This window comes from Panthera pardus, unplaced genomic scaffold (assembly GCF_024362965.1).
Source record: "Panthera pardus isolate Hobbes unplaced genomic scaffold, ASM2436296v1 HiC_scaffold_12, whole genome shotgun sequence".
In the NCBI taxonomy this organism is placed as follows: Eukaryota; Metazoa; Chordata; class Mammalia; order Carnivora; family Felidae; genus Panthera; species Panthera pardus.
The window spans coordinates 51,290,167-51,316,102 of record NW_026526677.1 but is presented as its reverse complement, the minus strand read 5'-3'; the positions used below and the strand labels follow the sequence as shown (position 1 = coordinate 51,316,102).

Genomic DNA, 25,936 nt, shown 5'->3' with positions numbered 1-25,936 from the left:
TTATCTACCAGTTAAGTTTCAAGTTTTGTGTTTTTTTTCCTGTGGTTTCCTAGGGACTTTACAGGGAGTCAAGATGCTGTTTCATAGCTAGCTAGCCAATTTCCATTCAAACCAAAGTGTAAGTAAATGTTTTGAAGTCAGTGAAAATACAAAGTTAAATATACAGTATGATTTCATGCACATAAAAATGTACAAAAAAAGACTAGAAAGGATGAAGAGTTTTCTTGAATCTTTCATATATTTTATAATGGCTATGTATAATATTAATAGAAAAAGTAAATACACTTTAATTTTAAATACATAGGCATCCTCCTAAGGATTTCTTCTTGAAGCAAATGCTTCTTAGTGGGAGTTAGGGAAAACTATAAACGTTGCTTGGGATTACTTGGGTTATTTATAGAATTTTCTTCCCAGCAGCATTTATTGGGCTTAAAGTTAAGCTTTGATTAAAGAGGTTAACTAAATGAACATAATTATAAGCTTTCCTGTCCGTGATTATTGTGAAGATGTGAATTCGGATCAAATCCCTTATAATACTCATGGCATTTATGAGGTTTCTCTCCTGTGTGGACTCTTTGATGAATTCGAAGAGCTGAGCTATGACCAAAACCCTTGCCGCACTTAGCACATTGATAAGGCTTCTCTCCCGTGTGGACCCTCTGATGGATGTGAAGATTAGAGCTGTGACTAAAGCCCTTTCCACAATCATCACATTTATAGGGCTTTTCTCCTGTGTGGACTCTCTGATGAATGAGAAGATGTGAACGCTGACTGAATCCCTTACCACACTGTTCGCATTTATAGGGTTTCTCTCCAGTGTGTACTCTTTGATGAGTGTGAAGCTTTGAACTCTTGCTGAAGCCCTTCCCACATTCATGACAAGTATAGGGTTTCTCCCCTGTATGGACCCTCTGATGAATGCGAAGATCAGAGCTGTGACTAAAGTCCTTCCCACAGTCATCACATTTGTAAGGCTTCTCTCCTGTGTGTACTCTCTGATGAATCTGGAGATTTGAGCGCTGGGTAAAGCCCTTACCACAGTCATCACATTTATAGGACTTCTCTCCTGTGTGGACTAACTGATGAATTCGAAGATTTGAGCTCTGACTGAAGCCCTTACCACACTCATCACACTTATATGGTTTCTCTCCTGTGTGGACTCTCTGATGAACGTGAAGCACTGAACTCCGACTAAAACTCTTACCACACTGATCGCACTTAAAAGGCTTCTCTCCTATGTGAAGTCTCTGGTGAATGTGAAGTAATGAATTTCTACTGAGGTCCTTACCACACTCAAATTTATAGAGTTTCTCTTCTGTATGGACTCTTTGATGATTGTGAAGGCTAGAGATCTGACTGAAGCTCTTACCACACATGTGGCATATATAAGAAACCTCCCCTGTGCAGACTCTCTGATGAAAGTGAACACCTAAGCTCTGACTGAAGTTACCATCAACTTCATCACGTCCATACAGCTTCTTACCTATGTGAATTCTTGGATGTCTATATAGGTCTGATCTCTGAGAGAAGCATGCTGTGCTGATGGAGCACTGATAGAACTTTTCTCCAAGTTGATTTCTCTTGTGGAGAACACACTGCGAGTTCCAATAATAAATTTCTTTGCATTTATTACATCCACAGTATTTCTCTTCCATAGAGTCTTTCAGTAAGTCATGTTGATATATCTCCCCAATGTACTCTGGACGGGCTTCCCCTGTTGAGACACAAGAATGCTGAACTATGAGCTTCTGTTCTTTTTCCATAGAGAGATTTTTCTTAGATATGCCAAGATGGCATCTGCTTCCTTGAAAACCATGTGACTCATTCATGTAGATTTCTCTAGCATAGTCTTGAGGGGTGTGTTTTGTTTCTAAGGACTGCCAGGGTATAAACTTTGTATATTTTAAGTTCCTGGGACTTCTGCCTTCAAAAGTCAGCTCATAGTTCCCATACCCTGGAACTTGCGTGGAGAGTATCAACCATTCCTGATGGTGGGAAAGGTCTTGTTGCTTGAGGTCTTTGGAATCTATTCCTTGGATGGTTTCCATATAGCTTCTATTCTTATATATCTGAGTGCTGGCACTCCTCCAGCCTTGCCAGCAGGGATGATTTTCATGTTCTAAATATCTGAATCTTTCTTCTTGGGGTTTGTAACTCTCTTTCCAGTTTCCTAGAAGAATAAGCAGATTATCCAGTGGTGAGATGAAGGTGGTGTTAAAAAATTTCCAAGTATCTCACTGACCTCCAGAAATATATGTGTATCCAGAAAGAAGGATTAGGACTTAGGATTTAGGTCTGAAATTCATGTGTTTGTTTATTCATATGTGAATCCCTTCATTCACTTATTCATTCAATCCATAGATGTATCCTAAGCATCTACTACTACCACATACTGTTAGAAATCAAAAAATAAGGCTGACTGCTTCATGGAAATCATCTTAAAAACAGATTTAATTAGATTACTCTATTTGGGCATTGTTATGAGAAATAAAATATTTCTATTTTTCTATTCTAGCAGAGTGTGATAGATTGTGTGAAAAAATGGCTGTATTAATTCTGTACCTCTGCGTGTTCCCCTTCCATGCTGACTTTAGCTGGGCTATACAATTTGCTTTCTTTACTGGGACAATAGCAAAAGTGATACAAGCAGACTTGAAAGTGCTTGTACACTGGGGTTTGTCCTCTCTCTTGCTGGTTTTGAAAATTCTGTGACCACCAATATGTAAACAAGCCTGGGCTAGCCTGCTTGAAGAAGGATGTATGGTCAACACATCTCCATTATCCCTACTGATATCGACCTACTGCCAGACATGTGAGTCAGACTGTCCAGCCTCATTTTAGACCATCCAGCCCCAGTCAAATCACTCTATGATAGAAGTTCCATCTAACCAATGAGAATCATGGAAAATAATAAGGTTTGTTTTAAGTCACTAGTTTGAGGTAGTTTGTTATATAGCAAAAGCTAACTTGTACAAATAGTATGAAGAGAGAACAAATTTAGAACCACACAGAGTGAATTATGTGTGGAGATCTGTATTTTAAGTGAATTCCAGAAAATAAATAAGAATAATCACAAATACCTATCAATACATAGCCTGGGTGTCTTAGAAGGTTGCTCTATCTTCTATCTGTCATCTGATTTAAGACCCATTTCTGAGGATACTTCTCCTATCTCAATACAATACCTAGACAAAGAACCAAAATACTCAACAAAACTGGTCCCAGAAGAAACTAACTCTATTACCTAAGAGCTGGGATAACTTTACCTACTGACATGACATTTGTGTAGTTCTCCCACATGACCTCTCTGTAGAGCTTTTTTTGAGAAGAATCCAGGAATTTCCACTCCTCCCAAGTGAAAATAACAGTCACATCTTCAAATGTTACTGCCATCTGGTCAAAGATCAGATTTTCCAGGAAGAAGAGATCTAAATGAGAAGATGGACAAAGCAATAGCCATTCAGCACGTAATGTAAGTAACAAAGCAAATAAAAAAATAAAGAACTTTAATAATGAAGAAAAACAAGAAAGGTAAGAGGAGACATAACAATAGCGGATGGCTAAATAATGTATCCAGTCACTGAAGCCGGATACCCGGCTTTCCATCTTAAGAAACATTTATATAGCATCTGTCTGCTAACCACTGGGCTAAGTACTTCACATATTATTTTAAGTAGTCCTCACAGTGACCCTCTTGTAGATACGATTATCATCCCTATTTTAAAAATTAGTAAATAATAGTTGAAAAAACTTAAGTCAATTCCCCCCAACCCTTTTTATTCTGGAAATGTTCATCTTCCTGCTCCAATCTGGGCTGGCTATTCTTTTTAGTGCTCCATTTTCAAGATTATATGATTCTTCCTCATTTGTGAATTACTCCATTAATTGGAAGGCACAGGCCCAAATTAGTTCAATCAAGTTTATGAATGGTAAGTCCACGGCCACTGAAAAAAGCAAAGGTGAGACACAGACAAGGTTTTCAAGATACACTTTTGGTTTAAAGGAGAATCTCCAAGCATGGTTACACTGCATGTTTGAAGTCCTTGTCATCATTCACGTGGCTGGGTATTGAATTCTAGAGCAAAAAGAATTTTTCTCAGAATCGTTTCACCGTTCATAAGCCTTCATTGTTGTTTCTAAGACTTTTTGTTTGTTTAATTCCTTTGCAACCAACTTTTTCTTTCTTTTCTGGAAATACTTTAGGATCCTCTTTTTTGACTGACCCTCTGCTTCCAATGTTAAAGATGTATCCTCAGCTTCCCTGAAGTTCACAGGGCTCATCAAATCCTTCTTATGCTTATTCCCCTGTGGAGCATTCCAGGATGGAATGTCTTTAGCTCTATGCAGCTCTTCCCACTGTTGCTCCTGTTGCCTTCCAAGTTACTGTTGAAATTTCTCATTTGCTAATGGCTCTTTACTTCATCATTTTTTTTTTTAGTTTTTTATCATCATGCAGTTTTAGAAAGAAGAGATAAATGTATGTATTCAGACTGCCTAAAAATACTTCTCTTAGTGGAAAGAACAGCTCATAAGTTGGTTATGTGACACATTTCTTTGATGACATATTCTCAATTCTAAAATTCAATTAAAAATGTTTAGTAAATACTACAATAAAGAAAATACATACTTTTAATGGAGGAAAACTAGAATATCATGACCATCAAGTCATTATAATCATAGCAGTTAAATACCAAAGGTTATGTGAAAAGGGCTGTTATCTCATTTACTATGACAACAATCCTAGAAGGTATAATTATCAACACTAAAGGAATAAGGAAACCAACATTTAAATTTCTTTTTTCTGATGTTTATTTATTTTTGAGGGGGGGGGGGAGGGCAGAGAGAGAGGGAGACTGAGGATTCAAAGCAGGCTCTGTCCTGAGATTGGAGGGCCCTAACACTGGGCTCGAACTCATGGATCATCATGACCTAAACCAAAGTCAGATGCTTAGCCAGCCAACTGAGCCACCCAGGTGCCCCAGAAACCAACATTTAGCAAGATTAAGTAACTTGTGTAAGGTCATTCAGTTGCAAAATAGTGGTTTTTAAACCCAGGCCTACTGTAAAAGAAGTAAAACACAACTTGGTGAAGGGTTGTAAATCAAGATTTCCATGTACATCCTTATTGTGTTAACAAAAGGACAGAAGGAAGATGTATTGAAATATTCAAGGATTTAAAGTATACCACCCAGGTACTGTTTTCCAAAAAACCTACATGAAAATCCATGCGTCAACAATGAAATATTAACCACAAATAAGAACTCAAGAATGAGAAAATTCAATGCTGTTCATTTTTAAATGTTTATAACATAAATGTTAAAAATGTAAAATATAATAAGTCTATGGGACGCCTGGGTGGGTCAGTCAGTTGAGCGTCCAACTTTTGATTTCAGCACAGGTCACAATCTCGCAGTTTGTGAGTTTGAGCCCCTCATCGGACTACATGGTGCACAGCCTGCTTGGGATTCTCTCTCTATCCCTCTCTTTCTGAGCCTCCCTGCTCTCTCTCTCTCTCTCAAAGTGAATAAAATAGACTTAAAAAAAAATATAGTAAGTCTATTTTAACATAAACAAATGAATATGCATAGATATCTGGCTAGCTAGCTAGACGAAATAAGTAAATTGGGATGCTCAGAAGCCCAGACTACAGGAGTGAAAACTGGAATTAGAACAGAAAATAAATGAACCCACTGGTTCCTTATTTTGTAAAAAGTACAGAAAAGTAAAACTCGGTCTGTTGGCCTGTTGTTATTGGCTTTGATTATTTTTAAAAATGTTTAAGAATTGCTTTAAAAAATACACTAGAGATTCAGAGTTTAGTCACTCTTACTGAAAACAAATTCATAAAATTTTCATTAATTCTGAATAATAATAAAAAATAAAAACTGAAAGTCTACCCTCCCTAAATAAGTTGAGAAGTAACCAGGATAGTTTTTACTGTGTCCTTTCTGACCTTTATTCATTCATACACACAAACATACATACACACCCCACTGAAATTTTCTCTTAACAAAGACATGACAATTCTGGTTTGCATTTCTCATGTAATATATAATGTACAACTTCACATTTCAGTACATATATACGTCCATCTTATTTGTGGTAGTTTTAAAATATGTCCACAAATTATATGATTCCCTTCCCTCCAAGAAGTGTTCCCGACCCCTTGAAAGTGGACTGGACTTAGGGACTCACTTCTGAGGAATATTACATAAAAAAACAGAAGGGGAAGAAGACATGGTATGCAACTTTCAAGACTAGCTCTTAAGGGCACTGCAGCTTCCTCGCCCTTTTTCTTAGATCACTCTCTCTTGAAGAAGCTACCTTCTATGTGGTGAAAATACTTAGGAGCCTTGAACAGAACATGTGGCAAGAAATTGAGGCTTCTGTCCTCAGTGTGAAATGAGGCATTCTGCCAACGGCCACATGAGTGAAACATCTTAGCAGAAGATCCTCTGGCCCCAGTGAAGCCTCCCGATAACTGCAGTCCTGCTGACAGCTTGACTGCAGCCCCGTGCGAGACCCTGGGTTGGGACCACACAGCTATGCTGCTCCCAGATTCCTGACCCTTAGAAACTGAGTGACATGAAAAAATGTGTGTTATTTTAAACTGCAATAAATAAATAACATACTATTGTTCTACCAAGCATTCTGTTAGCGGTTAATTACTATTACAGTCAAATTGTTTTAGAAAAGAGAAAGTGAAAATTGCTAGCTCATTATGTGGCTAGTGTAATCTTGACTCCAGGAGCAGATAAAGACAGTATCAAAAAGTAATTGTAAAATTACAATCCCATTTGTAAATTTTATAAATCTATAAAAATCCTAAATAAAGTATTAACTAATTGAATTCAGGAATATATTAAAAATATGAATCATGATTACGCATGGTTTATTACAGGAAGGAAGGACAGTTCAACATGATAGAGAAAATCTATCAACATAATTCACTATATTAATAGACTATAGAAGAAAACCATAATTAGCTGATGCAGAAAAATCATGTGATAAAGTTCATAATGTTCAACACCTATATATGATCTTTAAAAACTTTCAGCAGGGGCAAGGGGGGCGCGCCTGGGTGGCTCAGTCGGTTGGTTGAGCTTTCGACTTCGGCTCAGGTCATGATCTCACGGTCCGTGAGTTTAAGCCCCGCATCGGGCTCTGTGGGACAGCTCAGAGCCTGGAGCCTGCTTCAGATTCTGAGTCTCTCTCTCTGCCCCTCCCAACTCATGCTCTGTCTATCTCAAACATAAACATTAAAAAAAAAAATTTAAAACTTTCAGCAAGGGCGCCAGGGTGGCTCAGTTGGTTAAGCCTCCAACTCTTGATTTCAGCTCAGGTCATGATCATGTGGTTTGTGAGTTCAAGCCCCATATTGGGCTCTGCACTGTCAGAGCTTGGGATTCTCTCTCTGTCTCTTGTTCTGCCCCCCTCCCCTGCTCATGCTATCTCTGTCTCTGTCTCTCAAAATAGGCAAATAAACTTTTAAAAAAATTTAATAAAAATAAAAAACAAAGTAAAATAAACACTTTTAGAAAGTAGAAATAAACTCCCTAAATTGGTAAAGGTTACATATTAGGAACCTTCATCAAAATCAGAACTTGAATGTAGAATCTTTGTATGTGTTCCTTTTATTATGGTAAACAAGAATGACTACCATTACTGTTGCTTTCAACATAGTACCAAAGGTCTGACAAATACTATAAGAAAATGAAACAAGAGGCATAAGAATTAGAAATAAAAACAAAAAAAAGTAATTATTTGCATATGTTATTGAAATCTATGTAGAAAAATGAACAGTATTCAAATAAACCACAAACTAAATAGAGACCTCAGCAAAATTACCAGATACAATAAAATGACAGCATAATTGTATCAGCAATCAACTACTAGAAAATAGAGGGTATAGGGGTACCTGGGTGGCTCAGTAGGTTAAGCATCCAACTTCAGCTCAGGTCATGATCTAGCAGTTTGTGAGTTCGAGCCCGCATTGGGCTCTGTGTTGACAGCTTGGAGCCTAGAGCCTGCTTCAGATTCTGTGTCTCCCTCTCTCACTGCCCCTCCCCCGCTCGTGCTCGCTGGTTCTCTCAAAAATAAATAAACATTAAAAAAAAATAGTATCATTCACAAAAAAGCAAAACAAAAACAAAAAACCACTATCTTAACCAAGAACATAAAGAAATCTTTGAAGAAAATTTTTAAATTCCAATAAACAGAAAGAAGATGATCTAAATAAAGAAGAAGCATACTTCCATGTTCTTGGATGGGTTGAATTAAATTCAATATACCCCCAAATTTCCAGCTGGATTTTTTAAGGAACACAATATACTTTTTCCCCTAAAATTTACAGGGAAGGAAAAGAAGTCTATAAAGACTTAAGTAAACCAAGCAGGAAGACTTGCCCTACCAGATAGTGACATACCACGAAACTACAACATTAAATCAAAACTGAAAAAAGACCAGTAGAACAGCATGGAAGACTCAGAGACTGTGTTTGTTTATATGTGAAAACACATTAACAATAAAGATGGCATTAAACATAAAAGAGGAAAGAATGGATTATTTACTATATGGTGTTGTGAAAACTGATTAACTATATGAGAAAACATAAACATGGATTACAACTTAGTATCATATACAATGTGAACACTAGATAGATTTAAAAAGGGAAATCAATAAAGAAAATGGTGGAACTGAAAAACATTTACTATTATGAAATGAATCCAAGAGCCAGTTCTTTGGAAGAAAAATATTAACAATAAAATAGATAAATTACCAGATAGCTAGCCAAAGGGGGAAAAAAGGAGTGAGCATAAATAGAAAAAAGTTAGAATTGACATTGGGGAAGTAGGAACAGATACAAATTTAACTGAATGTGGGGCGCCTGGGTGGCTCAGTCGGTTAAGTGTCCGACTCTCAGTTTCAGCTCAGGTCATGATCTCACAGTTTCGTGGGTTCGAGCCTTGCATCAGACTCTGTGCTGGCAGTGCACAGCCTGCTTAGGATTCTCTCTCTCTCTCTTTCTCTCTCTGCCCCTCCCCCACTCATGCTGTCTCTGTCTCTCTCAAAACAAATAAACTTGAAAACTTAAAATTAACTGAATGTTAGGTGGGCACTTTCTACAGCTCTTTTAAAAATTAATCTTAATAGAAATAGGAAATATATTTTTTCCTAGAAAACCATTCAACAAGTCCTAAAGAAAAAACACCTGAACAGATCAGCTATATGAAAGAAATTGCTCAAGTTACCAAAGAACTATAGCCTTCAAAAATAACTGGCCCAAATGTTTCCTAACATAAATTCTCTCAAATTTTCAAGGAACAGAATATTCAAAGTTATTAAATTATTCCAAATCATATAGAAAAACTATCAAAACTTTTAAGACATTGAGGAAAACACTGAGACAGTAAAAGTCATAAAACTATAGATCTACACTGTGTTACTAATGAATATTGATATAAACTTCAAGGATAAAGTAAAATATAAGGCTAATAAAATCCAGCAACACCTATATTTATAACATACTGCCATACTGCCAGTATTATCTTATTTTTTTACAGTTTCCCTGGAATTCAGGAATGGCTTGGCTGGGCAGTTCTAGTTCAGATCCCTCAGGAGATTGTTGAGTTGTCGACAGGAGCAGCAATTACTTTTTTTTAGAGGCTTGCTTGATTCGGCTGGAGGATTCATTTTCAGGGTGGCTCACTCACAAGGCTGGCAGGCTGGTTGTGACTGTTGATGGAAGATCTTAGTTTCTTTGCATTTGTTCACATGGCCTAGGCTACCTCTCAATGTAGAGGCAAGCAAAAGCTGTGTCCTTTCTATGACTTAGCTTTGGAAGTCACAAGCATCACTTCTGCAGTACTCCATTGATTGAGGTAATCATAAACCCCAGCCAGATTTGAGAAGAGGGGACACAGATCCTACTTTTTGGTGGTAAGAGTGTTAAGTCACATCGTAAGATGAGCATGAAGAGTCCAATATGTTACCGGTGTGGTCATCTTTAGAAAATGCAGACGTAATCTGCTACAATATCAAAGCAAATTGTAGCATGACAGAATGGTGCTTTATTCCAAAAGGTAAACAAAGGAAGGCCCAAATGAAGAAAATGTTAACTATAAACTGTCATAACAATGTTAAATAAGAAAAGCCATATATTTTAATCAGTGCCAAAAAGGTACTTCTTAAAATTCGGTATGGATCCTTCATTTAAAACTACAAACAAATCAAGTTAGCAAAATAAAAATAAAGACATGCAAATATATCTCAAATCCAAAAGTAAAACATTAAAGGCATACCCAATAAGACTGGAAACTTGACAGAGATACTGCAAATTCACTATATTTAAACCACTGATGAAACCACTTCCCAAAGCAAGTAGAGGGTATGGTATATGGGAAACCAAAGAAAATCAACTGAAAATTATTAGTAATTATAAGGGAAGTCAATTCTAATACTAGGTTTGTACCCTAGAAAACAAACACATGTATGCCAGAAGATACATACAACAAGTTTTTCAGTATATCAAAAAGACTGGAAGCAAAACAAAAGGCCCAACAACAGTAGGATGGATAAATAAGTTGTTGCTCATACTGTGAAAGCATACACAACAGTTAAAAAAAACTTTAGGTACATGAATCAACATGGATACACTGTAAAAATCTAACATTATACTAAAGAAGCTATTCACAGAATAGTTATATAGAGTCCATTTATATAAAACTAAAAAAAAAATAGGTAAGGAATAATAAACATAACATTTAAGATAGCAGTTGCCTCTCTAGGAAAAGGAGGGAATGAAATTGTGGGGTTAGCAGGGTGGCTTTTAAAAGTATTTGCTGGTCTAGGGGCCCCTGGGTGGCTCAGTCAGTTAAGCGCGTCTAACTTCGGCTCAGGTCATGATCTCGCGGTTTGTGTGTTCAAGCCCCGCATCGGGTTCTGTGCTGACAGCTCAGAGCCTGGAGACTGTTTCAGATTCTGTGTCTCCCTCTCTCTGCCCCTTCCCCACTTGCACTCTGTTTCTCTGACTCAAAAACAAACAAACATTAAAAAAAATTAAAAGTATTTTCTGGTCTAGATGGTAGGCATTCATGTTATTATATTTTAATTTATACATACATGTTTTAGTATGTTCTTTTGCATGTATGAATGCATCACAATAAAAGTTCAAATTAAGTAACCATGTGAAGTTCAGACATATAGTCATTAAAAGTTATTTGTAAAATGACATTTACAATACCAATTAAAAAATAAAATTCCTGGGATGCCTGGCTGACTTAGCTGGTTAAGTGTCTGACTCTTGATTTTAGCTCAGGTCATGATCTCGTGGTTTGTAAGTTTAAGCCGAGCACCAGGCTCTGTGCTGACAGCATAGAGCCTGCTTGGGATTCTGTCTCCCTTTCTCTGCCCCTCCCCTGCTCACAATCTCTCTCTCTCTCAAAAATAAATAAACAAAAACATTAAAAAAAATATAAATTCCTAAAAGCTTAACAAAAATACTTAGAACCTAGATAAATGTAGCTTTTAAATTTAGAAAGCACTCCTCAATCTTAGGTAGGAGAAATAAACATAATTTTGTTCTCATTAAACTTATCTACATTTTCAATGATACTTACAGGTTTGGGGGTGGGTCTGAGAAACTGATTTTCAAATACTTTTGTGGGAGAAAGAAAAACCATTATTAAAAAGAAATGACACCCAAAAAACAAATAATCCAGTGAAGAAATGGGCAAAAGACATGAATAGACACTTTTCTAAAGAAGACATCCAGATGGCTAAAAGACACATGAAAACATGCTCAACATCACTCACCATCAGGGAAATACAAATCAAAAACCATAATCAGTTACCACCTCACACCTGTCACAGAGGCTAAAACTAACAACTCAGGCAACAACAGATGTTGGCAAGGATGCGGAAAAAGAGGATCCCTTTTGCACTGCTGGTGGGAATGCAAACTGGAACAGCCACTCTGGAGACGAGTGTGGAGGTTCCTCAAAAAATTAAAAACAGAACTACCCTACAACCCAGCAATTGCACTGCTAGATATTTATCCAAAGGATACAGTAGTGCTGTTTCAAACCGGCACGTGCACCCCAATGTTTATAGCAGCACTATCAACAATAGCCAAAGTATGGAAAGAGTCCAAATGACCATCAATAGATAAATGGATAAAGAAGATGTGGTGTGTGTGTGTGTATGTGTGTGTGCACATGCATGTGTGTGTGTGTGTATGTGTATAATGGAATATTACCTGACAATCAAAAAGAATGAAATCTTGCCATTTGCAACTACATGAATGGAACTAGAGTTTATTGTGCTAAGCAAAATTAGAGAAAGACAAATATCATATGACTTCACTCATATATGGAATTTAAGATACAAAACATATGAACATAAAGGAAAAGAAGCAAAAGTAATATAAAATCAGGGAGAGGGACAAAACATAAGAGACTCTTAAATATAGAGAATAAACTGAGGGTTGCTGGAGGAAGTGTGGGTGGAGGGATGGGCTAAATGGGCAAGGGGCATTAGGGAGTACACTTGTTGGGATGAGCATTGCATATTATACGTAGGGGATGAATCACTGGATTCTACTCCTGAAATCATTATTGCACTATATCATAACTGACTTGGATGTAAAGTTTAAAAAAAAAAAGAAGAAGAATTAAAACAAAAAAATGAGAGGAGACTAACCCAGTGGCATATTAAAACTCTGTAACTCTGTAATTATAACACCATGAGGTTGACACAGGAATAGACAAGATCAATACAAAAGAATAGAAATCTGGAAATGGACCCAAATATAGCAGAGAATTCAAACATGATAAAGGTAATATCAAATTTGTGGGGATAAGATGGCTTATATATGGTGCCGGGATATCTGACTAGCCATTGGCCAAAAAAATATATTAAACTAGATTCCCTGCTCAATTCTTATGTTTTAGCGACTAGAAATAGTTGTACATTATATTGTAAATAATAACTAACATAATAGCAACCAATTCTTATTGATTCTATTTGTCCACCACTGTGCTGGGTTTTACATATTTGACCTTATTTAACCTTCTTAACCCTACTAAGTTCTATTTCCCCACTTCAGAGATGAGAAACTGGTTAGGTAATGCAATCTAATTCACATAACTCAGAAGTGGCAGAAGCATGAAACAAGCTTAGATAGTGGACCCAGAGCCTGTATTTTGACCAATATGCTTTATTAAAAAAAACATACTGAAAGGTTAATATATTCAATATCTAAAACTTATAAGTAACTTTTACTTCCTTTTTTCCCAAAATGGGCTATCTTCCTTCCTTTTATCCTTAAATGAGGAAAAAGAAAGGCTAAATTCCTCTTCATTGCCCATTAAACGCACTATATATATACAGGAACAAAATTAAATACACGTCGATAGCAGAATTGAGAGATGGGTCCATGAAACAGGACAGCCCCAAAAGTGATCTGTGTGTACAACTGTGTATGTGTGTGTATATGTAATGAAGTTGGTAATTTGGTATATAAACAAGTAGCACTACAACCAATGGAGAAAGTAAACGTTGTAAGAAAAATAAGAAAGTGGGAGGTGGGAAAGAATGTTTAAGTTCTATCATTTCTCACACCAAAATAAATACCTGAAAGGCTTCAGAGTTAAACTTTTAAAATACTTGAAACTATAAAAAAATAATTGAGGAAAATGAAAGTAATTATGTATTAGATTTGAGGGTGAAGAAGAGCTCTCAGAGCATAAAACTGTATTAATGAAAAGAAATAAGATTTCACTCTATACAGATTTGAAACTTACATGAATAAGTCCCAAAAGGCAAATGACAAAAGGGAGAAATATAGCAATTAGCAAATGGTTTGTATCTTTTACATACAAAGAATACTTTTCATCAAATAGAAACAAAAAATTCAGTAGGAAAAAAAAGTAATGCATGTCAAGAGGCATACATTATTTATGTCAAAGAAAGAATGCAAATGACCAGTAAATGCATGTAAAAAATGGTCAACCTTTCTAAAGATTAAAGGGATGCAATTAAAGGCAAAATCTTAAATACTCAAAGCTGGTAAAGGTTCAGAGAGAGAGGATCTTTCATCAAATGGTTACAGAAGTTAATTCATGTAGTATTTCTAAAAAAGAACTTAAGTTTTTCAAAAGCCTAAAATATAGACATTATATTCTTTGGCTCTGTTATCCTATTTCTCCAAGCGTATTTTGAAAGACATAAAGAGAGATACACTTAATAAATTATGTATAAAAATATTTAATAGAAAATGTTTATAAACAGCAAAATATTGAGAATTACTTTAACTTTTCCCCAAAAAAGAAAATTTAAATAAAGTACATATAGCTGGAAGGGAACATATATACCTAGAGTACAGTACACATACCTGGAATGGAATAATAGATAGTCTTAAAAACTCATGTTACCAAAAGACATTTGAAAAAAGTTCAATTATATGTTAAATGAAAAAAATTATACAAAAACTGGCCATCCATAATTCAACAAATATTCAATGAGTGCTTACTACATGCCACGCACAGTTCTATGTACTGAAAATGTTCTCTGCCTTCATGGAGCCTATTTCTCATGTTCAAATTGTTTTTATATATACTAATCTACATATATGCATGTTAGATTACCTATATGTCTACTTTTGTACGTATGTGTACATATTAGTGTTTTTACAGATTAGTATGTATTTGTATCGAATATTAAATAAAAGACTATAAGTAAATAGATCCAAATGTCAGTAATGGCTGCCTCTGGTTGATGTGCAGGGGACTGAGTGGTGCACAAGAATAAGTAACCAATTAAACAAAAATAGCATAGCTTTCCACAATGTGACCTCACTTTATACATGCATACTTAGGTTCTACTGTAACTAGCTCTGTTTTCTTAGTTTTCCCCTCAATTTCTGCCTGAGACTAAATGATGATCTTCCCATCTAGAATACTACCTTCCTGTTCATGATGATTTTTTCAAATCTGAGTTTCTATTCCTGTCTTTTAAGTGCCACTCATTCTAACACATTAATGTTTGCTAACTTGAGAAATTATTATTGACCTCATATGGTTTATCTCCTCAGTGTTCAGAAAAAAATTCTTATATTTCTTGATCTCAGAGCATCAAGAACGGTACAAATTTTACAGTAGACCTGAATGACTGGCTGAATAAATGAGTAAATGTTGGGAAAAGACACTGGGTGGGAATAGGAGGTTTGGAAGTTTCTCAGCCAAGTGAGGAACATTTTCTACTCTGGTTCATCCATCCCCACTGCCACTTCCACTATTCCCACCACCTATGGATAATTCCAGGGGTATTTTATAAATAAGAAAAGACATTCCTACTCACCTGGGATCAGACTATGAAGAAAATAGTGAACATTGCTTCCTCCTGTATGCTCCTCTTTTAGGGAAGGGTGGAGTTTTGAGGAGTCTGAGCTGAGGGAGAAGAAAGGAGGAATGAAAGACTGGGCATGCCTTGCAATCATCTCCACATACTAACTGGGTGTGACCCCCAAACCTCCTAGAAAGAGGCCAGAAAGAACATAAGAACGTTTCTGTTCCTTTTCAAGGGCCAGATAGGAGAGTTATGAGAATTGGAACCAGGACTTAATTTCTGAACCTTTAAAAACTTCAAAGGTACAATTCTTGTTTGGGCATGAAAACAGAATTTGATCTCACAGTCCCTCCAGGGATGCAGATGCTCTCTAATGTAATTTAACCTCTCTGAGCCCCAAGGCTTTCCTTATTAATTATTAACAAAAATAGTAAAATAATAGAAATAGGGCACTTATTTTCTATTCTTAAAGTATTTTTCTTATTTTGTTCAGTAAAGTAGAAAGATAATTCCATTGCTCTTCTCTACTTAATATACAGAAATACTGGATTTACTATCAGAGTTCCTAGAATCTTACAGAACGGTCCCAGATCTAGCGATCCCTGGACCTCATCAGTCTCTGTCACTAACCACTTGTAGAACTTTGAAAATGACCAAACTTCTAGACCTCCCAGGGCCTCACTTTCCTCACCTGTAAAATGGGGGCATGAGCCTTTGCTACCCGGGTCCTGCCTTGGTGATCACAGGTCCCTGGGGAAAATGATAAACAGTTAAGAGCCCTCTTTCTCTAGAAAGAAAAAAAAAAAAAAACGATTCGTGGACGGCCCGAGAGCAGCATAGCTTTGGGCTCTCCCAACGCGCCACGGGCTGCCCGAGTGTTTTTGGATTCAGACACACAAATGGTTCTCAAGGAGCGGGATCTGCTCGCATCAGGGCCACCGATCTGCGTGGCCTCTGCTTCTGCAGCGCAGATGCGCGCGGCCTCCGTTCCACGTCCAGACCCCCGACCCCAGCTCCGCCCCAACACCTTCCAGTCCCAAGCACCCCGGTCCCGGGGTCAAAGCTGCCTCTGTCCTCCTCTCTTCTTCCCCTCAGTCGGTTTTAATTTGGGGAGGGCGACTGTGAAGGACCCACCTACACTGGTGTCTTCGGGATTTCTAAGCCGGGAGCCGCTTCTCGGCCCCACACCCTCCCTTTTCTGCCACTTTTTCTTCAGCCACAGCTCTCCCCGCTTCTGGCTCGGTGCTCCCGACAATCCGCGTCACTAGTGGAACCTCTGAGGGGGAACAGGACCGGCCAAAACAGTCCGTCTACACAAACAATGGCCGCAGCCCCGCTAGACCGAAAAGGAAGCCCCGGGCCTCCAAATAGACACTCGGAGTGTTTCCATGGAGACGGGAGGGGCGGGGCGGGAAAGGAAAGGAAAGCGCCGGAGAACGTGGCTCCTGATTGGACAGAAGGCCCGGGACTCAGTTCGGCGGTCTGTCGCAGGCGTTCGGGCACCGGAGACCTGAGTTCTCCGAACTCTGAGTGGAGAATAGGACCGAATCACCGCCCGCCCCCCCGTCCCGATGCTAACGAAATAGGGCTACTCTAGGTGCTTTTAGGGACTCTGGAAAGGGGGGGGGGGGGGCTGGGGATTCACGGAATGGAGAGGCCAGCCTCGAAGAATTCTGGGACCCTCACAACCCGCCAGTGCGGAACTCCCCAACAGGAACCTGGGGAAACCCTTGCTGTCACTTCGCCTTTGGGGGAGAGAGGTGGTTGCTCCCGCTGTCCTGAGCCCTCGGCAGAATAGGCACCCCACTAGCTCTGGCCCGAGCATTGTCCTTAAAGTCCAGGTTGGAGTCGCGTAGGCACAAAGAGGACCTTTTAAATTCCAGGTTACGGTTGCCCAGGATCCGCTTGGCTTCTGCTGACTCGGTAGAGGGGTCGCGCTTTCCTCCTTCCTCCCTCTTCTCTTTCTGCCAAGTCCCGGGCTCTCTGGAGACTCCTGGCAGAGAGGAGAAAGACAAGGTGGGGACCCAGGCGGAGCCGTGGGAAGGAGCTCTAGAAAGAGATCCAATCACCTGCTCTTCTATTATCTTGTTCAATGTTCTCTTAGGAAAATATTTTCATTTCCTTAGGCGCTTCTCCTCAAACTTGGGCTGGATCAGTAGTATTCAAATATTGGTCAAGGAACGTTTTTTAGGGTAGTCTTTAAAAGCAAGGGACTCGTTGGATTCTATTCTGACCACACCACCCACTCAGGATGTGATCTTGGCTGAATAACAACCTTTTTGTGTCATCATTAAAATAGGCAGCATAATAATTTTTTTTACCGGCTTGTTGTTAGAATTAACTGAGTTAGTGTCGTCAAAATGCTTAAACTGGTCCCTGGCACATAGGAAGTACTCTATAAATGTTAACTATGTATGTACAGTTCAACGTTTAGCAGAAGTGGGTGGTCCAGGGCCTACCCGTCTGGCCTCCACTAGGAAATGAACACCTGAATTTCTTATGACTCCCAAGATCACCTTTTGAAAATCACTGTGTGGACCCCCTCTGGCTTACCCATTCAGAGGTTATATGGCACAGAGCTTAAGAGCTTGGGTTTTGCTGTCTAAAAGAACTGACTTTAAACTCCATGGTTTTACCCATTAAGTGATGTTGGGCAAGTTATTTAATCTTTCACCCCCAGTTTTCTCCTGTGTAAGATGAAAACTTTAATAAGATTTTAGTTAACATCCTGAATGCATAGACATTGACCAGTAAGAGCGAGCACTGAGGTGGGCTGCTCTCCCACACTGCTTCCAAGTGGTAGAGTATTAGTCCTGATTGTTAAGGAATAGTGGGATAATCCATGCAATTTGCTTTTCAGCATTCCTGGCACATAAAAACATCAAATGTTAGCTGGCAATGTCACTCTTTATAGTCTCATTTTTAAAATGCACTTTTAGGGCCCCCTGGGTGGCTCAGTTGGTTAAGGGTTTGACTTTGGCTCAGGTCATGATTTCACAATTCGTGGGTTCAAGCCCTGCGTTGGGCTCTGTACTGACAGCTCAGAGCCTGGAGCCTGCTTCAGATTCTGTATCTCCCTCTCTCCGCCCTTCCCCTGCTCACACTCTGTGTGTGTGTGTCTCTCTCTCAAAAATAAATAAACATTAAACAATTGAAAAAACAAAAGGATTCAGAGTCTGTATCACTCAGGTCCCCTCCATCTGAAGAAACAGTTCAAGAAAGCACTCTAAACAAATAGCAAATAAAGATGGAAATAAATCAGAAAAATTATGGGAAAGGAAACAGAGGAATTCATGATGTAAAATAAATATGAACCTAAAGTAACATATAATGCAATATATTATCAACCCATGTGCTTAAGGTGAATGGACTGAATTTTCTTATATAAAGGGAGAGACAGACTGGGTCAAGCAACAAAATCCAGGCATATGCTGTTTACAATAAACACCTGTGAGGTTGGTCAAAAAGCTACCAGGCAAACAAAAAGCAGAAATTTCAGTATTACAGATAACTAATTGAAAGTTCAGAATCAAAGAGATGGTTCTTATACATTGATAAAAGGCACAATTTATGAGGAAGCATAATAGTATCAAACCTGCTAAATACATAAGGCAAAAATTTATAAATTCTGAGGACTTGATAAATACAATTCTGTGGGAAAATTCAGTACATTTGTGTCAGAATTAGATCTAGGAGAGAAAAGATAAGGTCCTACAGAAATTGAGTAGTATAATTAAAAATCTTGATTTAAGAGGCATATAGAAACTTCTTTCCCTAGTGTCCATAGAAAATTAACAAAAATGAATTATGAGCTTTGTCGTCCTCATCCATAGATGATGCATGTGCTTTTAATTGCCTTTATTATTTTCCCACCTTATTAGTGCAGTTTTACTAAGAATAGTGTCTCTCCTTCCAGCTGCAGGGGCATGAGGAGACATGTTAACATTTTTTCTAAGATGCTTTTTTGCTAGTAGTTATTAAGAAGTTTTGCATTTTCCATTTTATTATTGTGCACTTTAAGACAAAGAAGCCCCCCAAAATTAAACTGTAGCAAAATAGAGAAACAACAAAGCCGAATTATCTTTAATGATAATGCAATAAAGGCAAGTGATGCTCTTCCTCACAAAGGTGGCTTTTCATGACAAGGCTAAACCAAAAGGGAAAAGAAACAAAAAGGGTTGCACTGAAATGTATGACACTGGGGTGCCTGTGTGGCTCAGTCGGTTAAGCATGGGACTCCTGATTTCACCTCAGGTCATGATCTCATGGTTTGTGAGTTCGAGCCCCAAATGGGTCTCTGCACTGACAGTGCAGAGCCTGCTTGGGATTCTTTCTTTCCCTCTCTCCATGCTCCACCCACCTCTCAAAATAAATAAATTAACTTTAAAAAAATCTTTAAAATGTATGTATATTATACTTAAGTGCTTATGTAAAATTAAATACATCAGGTATATGTAAATTAAATGAAAATGGGGGGAAAAAAGTCGAATTCACTTTTACTAAGGCACAGTTTGGGACCCTCAGCTTCTGAAACTTATTTTAACCATCTCAGTTTATTTTCCATGTATAAATGTGTTCTATTTAATGGTTTTATAAGCATGTTGGAAATGGTTTTGGAACCTAAACCTGTAACACTCCTAGCTTCTCCTAAGATGTATGTACTTGCGAACTTTGGATGTTTTATTCCCAGCTAGAAAAGGTCCAGAAAACTGCGAGGCACGAAGTAGGTGCTCAGTAATTATATGGTTTCCTGGATGGGTGAGTAAAGTGATGCTGCCTATTGGGGGTCATCCTGTCTGGGAAAGGTCGTCTGCAGCCAGGGTCCAACTCTCAGACCCACCTGGCGCACGTGTTCTTGGTTAACCGGAAAGGGAAGGAGTCACGCGCCCGCACGGCTGCTGCGCTCAGAGGACCCTAATCGCACACTATCCTCTGGGAGGAGCTGTGCCTGCCAGGCGAGTCTGAGGCTCCTGTGGGGCGTGGGCGCGTGGGCGCAGTGCCCCCTCCGCCAGCCAATGGGAAAAGGGGCTCACCGGCCCGGCGAAGAAGTGTCCGCGCCTGGCGCAGCCCTCCACGTGTTTGCTCCAGCGCGCAGCTGCGTAGGGACCTCGCGCATAAAAAGTCCGAGTGAGCTCCCATTTCGCATCAAGCAGCTGGTACCTGTTGAGGCGTTTTTTTCACTTTTTGCCTTCCCTCTTTGGCTCGTGGCTTTCAGCACTGGGATTTAACCCGCTCTTGACCCCCTCTGTGACCCAAGGTATGGAATGACCCTCCTCTTCCCCGACGGTGTATTGCCCGTTCTAAACTAGCATGTTAGGTCTTGTGAGGGCCTTTTCAGCGCCCATATTCTTAGGGAAGACAGGGAAGGGAATGGAGACCCCGACCCGTGGTCCAGAAGGAGGAACCATCAGACCCCTCGGGTAGAGAACGCGGTGGGCCTATGGACGCGGGCCGGACCACCGAGAGAGACCACTTGCCCCTTGCGAGGCCGCGGTCACCCCAACCCCAGTGGGTACGTGGGTAAGGAGTCCGCTTCGGGTGGGGACCTTGTGTGGTCCTTAACTCGCGTGCAGCACCTGTTTCTTAACAGGTCAGGTGGTAGGATTATGCTCACTTTCGTCATACCTGGTAAATAAAGGCACTCCTCTCACATCCCATCCCGGGAGCAGGTGTTTGGCCTTCAATCTGGAAATAATCTCTCCACCTGAGCTCTGCCGTTTTTCCTCTACTTTGTGCTCACTCTCAGCCCTTCATCCTACTGAAGGTGAAACAGCCAAAAACTTTACAGACCCTGTGCTCCACGCTACCGGTTTCTCTCTCTCCTCCTTACTAGCAAAATTCTAGAAAGAATAGTGCATGCTTGCTCCCTGTACCAGTCACATCTACCCATAGTAGTGAGATTTTAAATAACTCCCAACCCTTGTCCCCTAGCAGTGACTTAAAATTGCCCTCTCTACAGTGGTTACCAGTGAGCTCCCACCTGCCAAGTTCAAGTGCAGTCGATGGGCATTCATTTCTTCATCTCTTTGGGATTTGACAAATTGATGTTGCCTTCCTTTTACCTTTCGGTTTATTTAAGGAATGTATTCTGATTAAAATTGTCACAAATTGTCTTAAACCCAAAACGCAACCATGGTTAATATTTTGGCATATTTTCTTTGTTTTTATGCAGAGGTTTTGTTTGAATTACTTAGATCTAATACTGATTGCCTTACCATATGCTTTTAACCCAGCACGTGTTGCTTGTTGCTGCACAAAGAGGTCATTTTAAGGACTGAAAAATCAAGTGTGTGCCATATTTTTAACGCATTTGTTTCATTAATCATAATTTTAATTTGACAATTATTTACTTTTTTAAAAAATACCTTTATGCATAAAACTTTATTTCTATAATTGGGATTCTTTCCATTGGATAATTTCCCAGAGAGAGGTTACTGATTGAAAACTCATGCAGTGTTTTTAAAGTTCTTCCTAGTTGCGGACATGCAGCTTTCCAAGGGTATAGCTATTAACATACTGACAGATACAGCTGTAGTTGATTCTCATCATCATGTTGTTTTGGTTTTTTAAAGTTAAATATTTTTGCCATTTTGATAATTGTGAAATGTCATTGGTATGTATTAGTTTTGATATCTGCTTAAGTTTGAACATTTTCTGAAATACTTGTTAGCTATTTACCTCTTTCCCCCCTGTATGAATAGCCCATTAGCAATAATTTGTTTTTAGTGCTTTTCCTATTTGTATCTGTATTATGTTTTAGTGCATAACCTATTTGTATTATGTCTTTCTGGTAATATTAACCTTTTTATGTAAAGTATTTCTTTTTTAAGTTTGTTTATTTATTTAGAGAAAGTGCACATGTACCTATGAAAGCAGGGTAGGGGCAGAGAGCGAGAATCCCACGCTGTCAGTGCGGAGCCCTATCTGGGGCTCAGACTCACAAACCTGGAGATCATGACCCGAGCGGAAATCAAGAGTCAGATGCTTAACCACCTGAGCTACCCAGGAACCCCTGAACCTTTTAAAAATAACCATATTTTAGTGTGAACTATAGTTCACATGGGAGACTGCATTAAACGTATGTGTGCAGCTTAGTGAGTCATCCATGTAGACCCATAGGAAGCCAAGGAAAAGAACTTACCAGAATCCAAACATCTCGAGGGCATGTCCCTGATCACCAACACCTCCCTAACTGAAGAGGTAGTGTTAGATCTACTTTTATAGGTAGTTACCTCCTTACCCCAGCCCATGTAAAAAGTATGGTTTTAACACCTATACGTGCAACCATAAACAGTACAGTTTTTTTTTTTTAAGCTTTGATTTTCTATAAATGGAATTACATGGTACTTAATCTTTCTGGGACTGGCTTCATTCACTGATGATATTTGTGAGCTTCATCCTAGTGACAGGGAGCTGCATATCATATGTGTTCATTGCTGTATAGGATTTCATGGTATGAATTTACCACAGTTTATTTATTGGTTCTATAGATGGGCTCCTGGATCTTTCTAGTACTTGGGAATTACAATCAATGCTGCTGTGGCTATTCTTAAATATCTCTTAGTGTTTGTGCACCCATGTTTCTGTTGGGTGTATTCTGAGAACAGTAATTATAGGCCATAGGGGATGCAGATCTCCAATTAAAAAAATAAAACCATTTTATTTAGAAATAGTTTTAGATTTACAGAAACTCCCCCCCCCCCAATTTCCCCTATTTTAATGTCTTGTGTTACTATTGTGTATTTGAAACCACTAAGGCAATCAATGAAGACTATCAACTAAGTCACACTGAATTCAGATTTCACTACTGTTTCACAGTACTTTTTCTGTTCTTGGGTCTTTTCCAGGATATTGTATTACATATGGTCATCTTGTCTCCTTTGGTCTGTGACAGTTTCTAAGTCTCCCCACCGCCCCCCCTCGTGCCCATTTTTTTTTTTTTTTTTGATAACCTTGACAGTTTTGAGAACTACCGATCAGGTATTTTGTAACATGTCATTTTGGGTTTGTCCGATGTTTGCCTCATGTGTAGACTGGGATTTGGGGTTTAGGGGAGGAATATGACAGTGGTGATGTACCATTTTCTTCACATCATTATCAGTGGTACATATTATTAACAATGACCTATGACTGATTGTATTAACCTTGATCACCAGGCTGAGACAGTGTTTATCAGGTTTCCCCACTTAGCAAATCACTAAGCATAGTCCACACTCCTGGGTAGGAGGGGAACGGGGTTAAGATCTACTTCCAGGAGGAGGGAATATCTACATAAAATATTAAATTTTGAATTCTTTAAGAGATTTGTCTCTTTCCCTTCATTCATTCATTCATTCATTCATTCATGTATAGCCATATGGACTCCTGGATATTTGCTTTCTGCTTTGGGTTATAATAATATAGTATGTTATTTTGGCCAGTGGGAGCTCTTTCCAGTTGGCTTCTGTGTCCTTTTGATCTACTCCATCCTTTTTTCCTTTCTGGCACTATGGGCTCTAGGCTTCTTTTATATATTCCCAGCCCCAACCCTAGAACCTGCAGTTTCTTCAAGGAGCCCTGATTCCTTTTATTGAAGAACAGTATTAGAACCAAGATCTGAGTCTGGGTGCATAGCTACAATTTTAATAATTCATGTCAACAGTTCTGAAGTGGTTTTACTGATTTACACTCCAACTCTATTTGCTGAATTTCCTATAAGGTTTTTGCTGTTGGGGTGCCTGGGTGGTTCAATTGGTTAAGCACGGGACTGGATTTTGGCTCAGGGCATGATCTCACAATCATGAGACAGCCCCGTGTCTGGCTCTGCACTTGGCGTGAAGCCTGCTTGAGATTCTCTCTCTCCCTCTCTCTCTGCCCCTCTCCTGCTTGCACTCTCACTCTCTTTTTTGTTTTTTCATTTGCCATTTGTATTTGAATTCTTATGGACAAGAGGTTTTAACTTCAACATAGTTAACTATATCTCCTAATATTCATGCTGGTTCACAATCATTTCCCTTATTGTGCCCAAGCTGGTAAGTCCCCCTTCTCCTAAGCTATAATGAATATTCTCTATTTTTCCTCCTCTGGTCTGAAGTATTAATGGCTTACTGATTTACTCTAGATTAGTTCTGTGAGGATGCTAATTAATCGTTTCTGAATGGTTTACCAGTTGTCCTAATCTGCACTGGAATGCTTCCCTTTTCAATTATAGTATTCCTTCTATTGTACATTAAAATCTTTTGAGATTGTCTTTTCCTGAGTTATCTACTCTGCTTCTGATTTGTTTATTATGGTAGCATCCTAGAGAAGGACTGATTGAGTTACATACTCAGCAGTAGAGGGTAAGGCTTTGGAAATGGTTTCAGCTGGGGGCAGTTTGCTGCCCTGAGGACCTTTGGCAATGTCTGAAGACACTTTGTCACAACTATGGGAGATTGAAGGTTCTAATAACATCTAGAGTCCTGCAGTGCTGCTAAACATTATATAGTGCACCTAAGTGTCACTCAATGAAGAATTTTCTAGCCAACAATGTTAGTAGTGGTGAGATTGAGAAACTCCATTCCTTATGGCGATTCCATAAGGGCAACCAAGAAAGAAAATCAGGCCAGAGTATATGAAAAGGGTGGGAATATCCTATTTTCTAGATGAAGTGTCACTTCCCCCAGACCTTCTCATCTCTACCCTTTCTAGAAAAGAATCCCTCCTTCCTTTGTGTTCTAGAGTCCTATTAGAGCTCAGAAGATTGCCATTGCATATTTAGAGGTTCCTCTTCCTGTAGCCCAGTGTTCAGCACAGGATCCAGTATCACAGAATATGGCCACACAGATTGCATTTAACCCTGAATCCCCCATGCCTAGAAAAAGAGTGAAATTAAAAGGAAGGGGTACCTAGTAGAAGGAGAATGACCTTTGTAGTTTGATTGGCTACTTGTCAACTCTTTAACCTGGGAAAGTTTCTTAATTTCTGAATCCTTGATTCTATAAAATGTGGATAAAAACCAAACCTTCAGGACTATTTTTAAGACTAAAGAACATTTTCATAACCTATACACAATAGATCCTCAATAAATGTCATTGTTAACATGTGAGGAATGAATATTTTGAACAGGCTTTAATTATAAAGAGCAAAAATTTATATCAATAAATTTGCAAATTGAAATCCTCTTAGACCATGGATTCCCATTTTAGTTCAGAACATGTTGGAATTTATGAATGCCTTCACACAAGAGGAGCAACACCAGACAGCATCTGTTTTCCAAACAAAGGAAGACCACAAAACAAGGAAAAAGAACAATTCCTTCAAGAACAGCATAAAACCTTTGGGAAGGAGGCCAAAGTGTATGGTACTTTCTGTCAGAATTGCACATATCTTGTAGGAGTATAAATCCAATAAGATTCAGAACCATCTAGATCTTGGCTCACAGAGACACCTGGAAAGGCAAGAGGAAAAAAAAGTATCAGATTGTGAAAGTTAAGGGGAAAGAGAATACCAAGAAGGTTCTTATTATATGTATGGCACCCTGTAAGTTAGGTGCACGCAGTAACTTCTAATCTTTGCAGAGGTAGGTACTGTCATTTTTCTTCTAGATATGAAAGTTGAATCCAAAAATACC

The 25,936-nt window shown here is 38.8% G+C and overlaps 1 protein-coding gene across 2 annotated transcripts; it reads right to left on the bottom strand.

Annotated features, from left to right (window-relative positions):
* Nucleotides 1-214: 214 nt before the first annotated feature.
* On the bottom strand, nucleotides 215-16,723 carry ZNF214 (zinc finger protein 214). 2 transcript variants are annotated; one of them, XM_053900018.1, is made up of 5 exons: nucleotides 16,480-16,723; nucleotides 16,037-16,095; nucleotides 15,358-15,446; nucleotides 3,267-3,428; nucleotides 215-2,170 (listed from the first exon to the last, which is right to left on the bottom strand). In XM_053900018.1, exons 2-5 carry the CDS (start codon nucleotides 16,051-16,053, stop codon nucleotides 474-476), a joined length of 1,965 nt encoding a protein of 654 aa, XP_053755993.1. In that variant the 5' UTR covers nucleotides 16,054-16,095; nucleotides 16,480-16,723; the 3' UTR covers nucleotides 215-473. The 2 variants fall into 2 exon arrangements, with proteins under 2 accessions (XP_053755993.1, XP_019311711.2); XM_019456166.2 differs by lacking the exon at nucleotides 16,037-16,095.
* Nucleotides 16,724-25,936: the final 9,213 nt, after the last annotated feature.